Below are 6369 nucleotides of genomic sequence, written 5' to 3'. Positions count from 1 at the left end.
GGCAGTTGCTTGCTCATTCATTCGGGGTCCTGCGGGGCACGAGGGTTCCTGCCTGGGCCCTGCCTCCAGGAAGTGTAGAGGCGGCTTCTCCAGGAGGTGCGGCCTTAGTGCGCCCTCTGCTGGGCAAGAGGAGGACCAGCATCCTGTACTGCAGTCAGATGCAGGGCTGAGTCCTGCTATCAGCTGGCAGGGGATTATACTGTCTTCCCAAATTTGAACCAGGGTCCAGCAGCAGAACACCATCACTGCGGCACTCAAAGCCCATCCCACATCTCCTGACTGTATTTCTCAGGGTTTCTACCTATTTGGGAATCTTGCCCATCTACCCCGAAGGCATGCTGGTCCTAAGCCCACCCCACTAAGGACCAGGACCCGATGGACAATGACAAGAGGGCTCACAACAGGAGCTGGGATCCATCTAGAACACTGCTGTGTGGGAAACGGGGAGAGCCAGGAGTCCAAAGCGCGCCGGGGAAGGGACCCATCCTGGAGGGTCAGGGAAGGGCAGGCCATGTACTAGACCCTGAAGGATGGACTTTGTGGGGGTGTCCTGGGGACTGAATCCAGGGGCATGCTACCTCCAAACTACACTTGCAACTCCATTTTTTTTTTTTTTTGGAAACAAGGTTTGCTAACCAAGTTGCTGAGGCTGGTCTCAAACTTGGGATCCTCCTATTTCAACCTCCCAAGTACTAAGATCACAGGCTTGCCCCACCATGCCTGAATGGATACTCAGGGCAATGAAAGGGCAGTAAAGACTGGGGTCAGTGTGGGCAAAAGCAGGAACCAGTGTCCCAGCATATCCATCCTGGTCAACTCTGTACCCGGTCTTGCCACTGTGCCTCAGTAACAAGAGGCAGACAGCCTCTGCCAACTCCCCAGAAATAAGGGCTCAATTGCCTCAGAACCCCGCTGGGCCTAGGCCACCAGGAAGCCAGTTACCAGACCTCTAGCATAAGAAGCAGGCGTTAGTTAAGGAAAGTCCACATTTTATTTGTATCTGCCTTTGAGAGGTTCACAGACTCCCCAAGGGGGAGGACGAAGTCATCAGGATGAAGACATGAAGATCAATACCATTACCCTGAGCCAGGAGCATCACGTGTGCTGGGACCAGTCTGGCCACCTGTGGGCCACCATCTTTATGGGTCCTCCCATTCCACACATGATCACTCCCTCCTTTCCCAGAACCAGACTTCTCTCTTCAGTGTTTCAGCTCTTTCTCCATCCCTAAAAGTCTGGGGACACAGACCACCAACATTCATAACCTCTCTGAGCCTCTACATGACAGATTCCTGACCACTGTGACCTGTCACTCCCATTGGCTGTGCATTAGAGAGCTCATCTGAGTAAGGCAGGTTTAGCAGGGCCACAGCGGTAGGATGTGAGCAGCCACAGGGCTCCTGACCTGTGCCAAACAACCGGGGACAAGAGGCCCGGGCGGCCAAGGACGTGAGCTTATTTATCGTAGAAGTCCACGTGAGCTCCAGACTTGAATGTGTCCGTTTGCAGCAAGCTCAGCAGTTTCTGGGCTGACATCCTGCAGTCCACCAGCTCCCCCTTTTTCTTCAGCTCCTGCAGCTGTTTCCGCAAGTCTGGGTCCACTGAGGTCTCCCGGGCCAACTGCTGCATGTCTGTGTCCAGGGGACCTAGGGGTGAACAGCAGAAGACAGGGACAGTGTCATGGGGCGCTGCTGCATGGCAGTGGGGTGGGGGGATAGGGCTAAGCTAGGCTCTGGGCGGAGTCAGTCAGGTCTGGCCTCATCCTAATTGAAAGGCTTGGTCTAAAAGCCCCTCTTTGTCCCTACCAAGTTCTAGACTTAAATTCCAAAGTCCACTGCCCCCCCAACTACCCTGCCTAAAATCAAGCTCATTATCTCCTCTCCAAGCAGTGCCTCTATGCCTTTTTTCCCCCCAATATGATTCTGAGGACTGAACCTAGAGTTTAACACATGCTAAACGCATGCTTTACCACTGAGCTACATCCCCAGCCTCAGAATACTTTCTCTTGGCTCTCCCATTTCTACTGATGAAGTCCCCAAAACCTCCACACTCTCCTTGCCACCCTCCCTCTGCTCAGCCAACCAAGCACTATGTAGCAACCAAGCGTCTCTGTACCCTGACCACCAGGCCCTTTACAACCCTGGTTGTCTTCCTGTTTCAATTTCTTCCCTAGCTCTCTGCTCAATTCATTCTGCCCTCCCTCTACTCAAAACTCCTCAGGGCGTGGTGGCGCGTGCTTAGGAGGCGGAGACAGGAGCGCAGGTTCGAAGGCATCCGCTCTGGCTTAAGAGACCCTGTTTCCAAATTAAAAAGTATATTAAAAAAACAGGTCTGGGAGTGTAGCCTGGAGGTAGAAGGGTTTCCAGGAACCCCAGTACCACCAAAAAAAAAAAAAAAAAAAAAAAAAAAAAAAAAAAAAAAACCAACAAAACAAAACAAAACAAAAAAACAACTCCTCAGGGGCTTCCCAATAGCTTGGCCTCATCCTCAAAGCCCCCATCTGCGGCTCTCCAGTCACACTGGAAGGCCTGCCGTTCCTGTAACAAGCTCTCTAGGAAATGCCTAACACCTACACCTGCTAACATCCAAGCAGCTGTCAGGGGTCAGTATCCAGTTCAGCTCCCTCGTCTCCTCACCTGAAGGGAATCACTCCCTCCTTGAACTCTTGTAAATGCTTTCTACTCCTCATAAAGGAATCACAGGAGCCCAGAATTTGGAGTGAATGGTCCTCAGGGTCAGAACATCACAGATTCTCAGGCCTGGAAAGAGAACTGCCATCCTGACACACTGAACATCTTCCCTGATGAGAGGGGACTTGCTGCCTTTCCAAGCAGCCCATTCTATCTTTGGACACCTGCTAGAACATTCTTCCAGAGACTGAAACGAAAACCAGGCCGGTTTCTGTCTTTGTTTAGACCTGGGAAGCTCCTACATATCTCAGCTTCCTCATAAAGCCTCCCGACATCTAACCTAGCCACGTGGCAATCTGAAACCTGTTCCCGTCCTGGCTGTAGTTTACATTTGGTCACTACTGTCCAAGCGAGTCTTGGGCTGAGCTCAGAGCAGGCGATGAGTTGGATGTTGGTGTGAGAATAATGGCGTGTGCGTCGGGGGGAAGTGGACATGATCACCAATTTGAAAGTAAGATGGGATCCTGGTCCTGTCGCATCTGGGCTTTGGGCAGGCCATTCATTCTACCTTTTCTATTTCCAAGGATCCCAACTCCTTAGTGGGATCTCCACCTAAGTTACTCAAGATGACTCTGTCACACCTTCTAACTGCACGCCCTAGCACTGTGGCATCTGGGGAGGGCAGCCAGAAACCAGAGCAGGTGTCATAAGACCCCATATGTTCTAACTTTCCCAAGGACAGGAGCCGATCTTCTTTACCCCAGCACCCCTACTCCCAGTGTTCCAGCACAGTTCAGGCTGGGAAGGTTAGCACTCGACAATGTCTGTCTGCTCAACATTTAACTAACATTTTCTGCAGCGGCCTCCGTGCAGCTTTGCTAGGTGCTGGGACATATGGACAAACCGCACATGGTCCCTACCTCCAAGGATTTCCCATCAGTCACACCTGTGAAGGTAATAAAGTGATAAACCCTACGTGACAAGTAGAAGCACACCAGTTAGGCAGAACTTTACTGTTAAGGATCATTTTCATCTATATTGTCTCGTTCACACCCCGAAATTGCCCTGTGAGACAATTCCCTAGTTCACAGGAGGATAGGAGATTTAGGTCCAGAAGTCGAATCCTAGTCTTCTCTCAAATGCCATCAAATATGTCCGACTTCCCTGTCCCAACCCCTGCCCCGCCAGCTTTAACTTCCTTGGGGGGGGGGTGTCTAGATTTCCTCTGAGAGGTAAGGTCTCATGATTCAAAGACAATATATCTTTGAGTCTTTCCTTGAAAAATCGGACTAGATCCCTTGCCTGACCCCTGGAGAAGGGCCAGCGAGTTCTGGGGAACAGGGATGGCAGTACCTACCTGGGGCATAGCTCAGCACCCTCACACCAGGTTCCTCTGTGGCCAGGACCTGGAACATCATGTCTCGGGCAGCCTTTCCTGCACAGTACAATGCCCAGCCCTTGAAGGGCTGCAGGGCACAGAGGGATGAGATGTTAACCACCGTCCTGCTGAGGCCAGGACTGTCGGGGAAGGCCCTCAGGATGCTGGAGGTCAGGCAGAGTGTGGAGGTCAAGTTCAGAGCCCAGTAGTCGTTCACTTCAGCTGGGTCACTGAGGCTCAAGAAGCCTTTGGAAACATCCCCAAGAGTGCCTGAAAAAACAGATGGCGAAATAACACAGTGCAGGGCCAGGGATGCAGCTCAGTGGTAGAGCACCTGCCCAGCATATTCAGGGCCGTTTCCTCCCCATCACCTAGAGCGGAAACAAAAAAGTAAATGAAGACCTCTACCCACCCCAGCTGCCCACTGAAAATACATCTTCTTGTTCTGGGGTGGGGGCGAGCTGTGGGAGAGGGCTCTAGAGACATTGGGTATTTATTTGCTTGGAGACTCCATGTTTTGACTCAGGACGTCGCTAGAGGGCGCCACGCAAGGTGTTCGGGAAAGTTCTACAGAACTTAAGCGACTTAGAAAACTTGCTTAGGCTAACGGTGCTGGGACCGGGTGGGGTCCGTCGACCGTACCGACCTTTCTGTTGCACACCGCGCTTCCGCTTGCCACCCAAGTGGACACCTGGGACTTTGGCCTTTTGGCTCTGACCTTCCCCAGAGGTGGGGAAAGTGAGCTCTCCAAAGGACAGTCCACCCGCGCCGCCCGCGCCCAGAGTCTTACCCGCATTGTTGATGAGCAGCAGACGCTGCAGCCCCTCGGGCCTGGGGATGTCGCGCAGGGCCCCGAGCAGCTGCTGCAAGCCGGCCTCCGAGCCCAGGTCAGCGGGCACCCGCACCACGCGCAGGCCAGGCCGCCCGGCGCCCAGCTCGGCCTCCAGCTGCCGCAGCGCCTCGTCATTGCGGGCGCTCAGGAGCAGCACCGAGCCGGGCGACAGCAGTCGGGCCAGGAGCGGGGCCAGCGCGCGGCCGAAGCCGCGGGAAGCCCCGGTCAGCACGCACACAGAGCGGCCCAGGCAGCGCTCGCCGCTACCACCCTCCATGCCACCAACCTCCGCGCACCGACGCCGGGACCCAAGACCAGTGAGGGGCGTGGCTGGCGCGGTTGGCGCGGTGGGAGGAGCCGCCTGGGTGGGCGTGGCTGGCGCGGTTGGCGCCGTGGGAGGAGCCTTCGGGACGGGCGTGGCCGGCACGTGGGAGGAGCCGCCTGGGTGGGCGTGGCTGGCGCGGTGGAGGAGCCGCCTGGTGGGCGTGGCTAGCGCGGTGGAGGAGCCGCCCGGGTGGGCGTGGTTGGCAATGTGGGAGGAGCCTTGTTGGTGGGCGTGGCTGGCGTGATGGAGGAGCGTACTGTATGGGCGTGGCTGGAGCGATGGGAGGAGCCGCCGGGTTGGGGGCGAGGCCTCAGGTTTCCCGCTCCGGGCCCAAAGATTGATTCCCTGTTCAGCTAGTGGCGGAAGTGGTGGCTGAAGTCTTCCCTAGTTAGCGGGTAGAGGTTACTTTGGAAGAGCCGGGAGGCGCGGGCCGCCGGGGAAGCCCTGGCCACGTTCCCAGCGCTGCCTGGTTCTACATCAGCTCAAGCCCCTCGCTAGGACACGTGCTCCAAATTTCCTCCGAGTTCCACACCCAACTTCCCAGCACTATTAACCTTCTACAGTGCAGGCGGCCTTGCTCGAACTGGGCATCCCTGGAAGTAGCCAGTGACTGCCCTGGATGAATCCATGTCCGTGTAGTTCTTGGGGTCTCTGCCCTTTGAGTGATAGGAGCATCTTCTGGGAAGACTAGAGTCCATGGCTCCTCCCTTACCTCCCCTACTAACTAGGCTCTGAGCAATTCAGCGCTCTTGACTGTTCTCCCGCCTCTCAGGTTTCTCCTTCTCTTTCTCCTTCTCCTCCTTCTGGAACTGGGGATCGAACCCAGGAACATTCTGGCTCCAAGCTACACTCCTACGCTATTTTTTTTTATTCTTTATCTTGAAACAGGGTATCACTAACTTGTGGAGGGCCTAAGTAGCTGAGGCTGGCCTCAAACATGCAAGATTCTCCTGTCTCCACCTCCCAAGTACTGGGACTACAAATGCGTATCACCACGCCCCGCTCTGTTTTATGGTTTTAATGGGATGTAATTTAAGTCCACAGCAACATCTTTAGGATATTTGGGGGTTTGGAATTGAAGAATAAATTAAGAAAGCATGCACTATTCATTCCACTTAATTTATTCTCATTCATTCCCTCTCTCTCTCTCTCTCTCTCTCTGTCTCTGTCTCTCTCTGTACCGGGGATGGAACCCAGAGGCATT

At 54.5% G+C, this 6369-nt stretch overlaps 1 protein-coding gene across 1 annotated transcript; it reads right to left on the bottom strand.

The window, feature by feature from the left end:
- Positions 1–1455: 1455 nt before the first annotated feature.
- On the bottom strand, positions 1456–5117 carry SPR (sepiapterin reductase; the record flags this gene model as incomplete). Its single annotated transcript, XM_080712049.1, has 3 exons — positions 1456–1646; positions 3988–4278; positions 4799–5117. 3 exons carry the CDS (start codon positions 5115–5117, stop codon positions 1456–1458), a joined length of 801 nt encoding a protein of 266 aa, XP_080568175.1.
- Between the last annotated feature and the right edge of the window lie 1252 nt (positions 5118–6369).

Source organism: Muscardinus avellanarius (assembly GCF_963383645.1).
Source record: "Muscardinus avellanarius genome assembly, chromosome: 15".
NCBI classification, from domain to species: domain Eukaryota; kingdom Metazoa; phylum Chordata; class Mammalia; order Rodentia; family Gliridae; genus Muscardinus; species Muscardinus avellanarius.
This window is presented reverse-complemented; position numbering and strand designations above follow the sequence as displayed.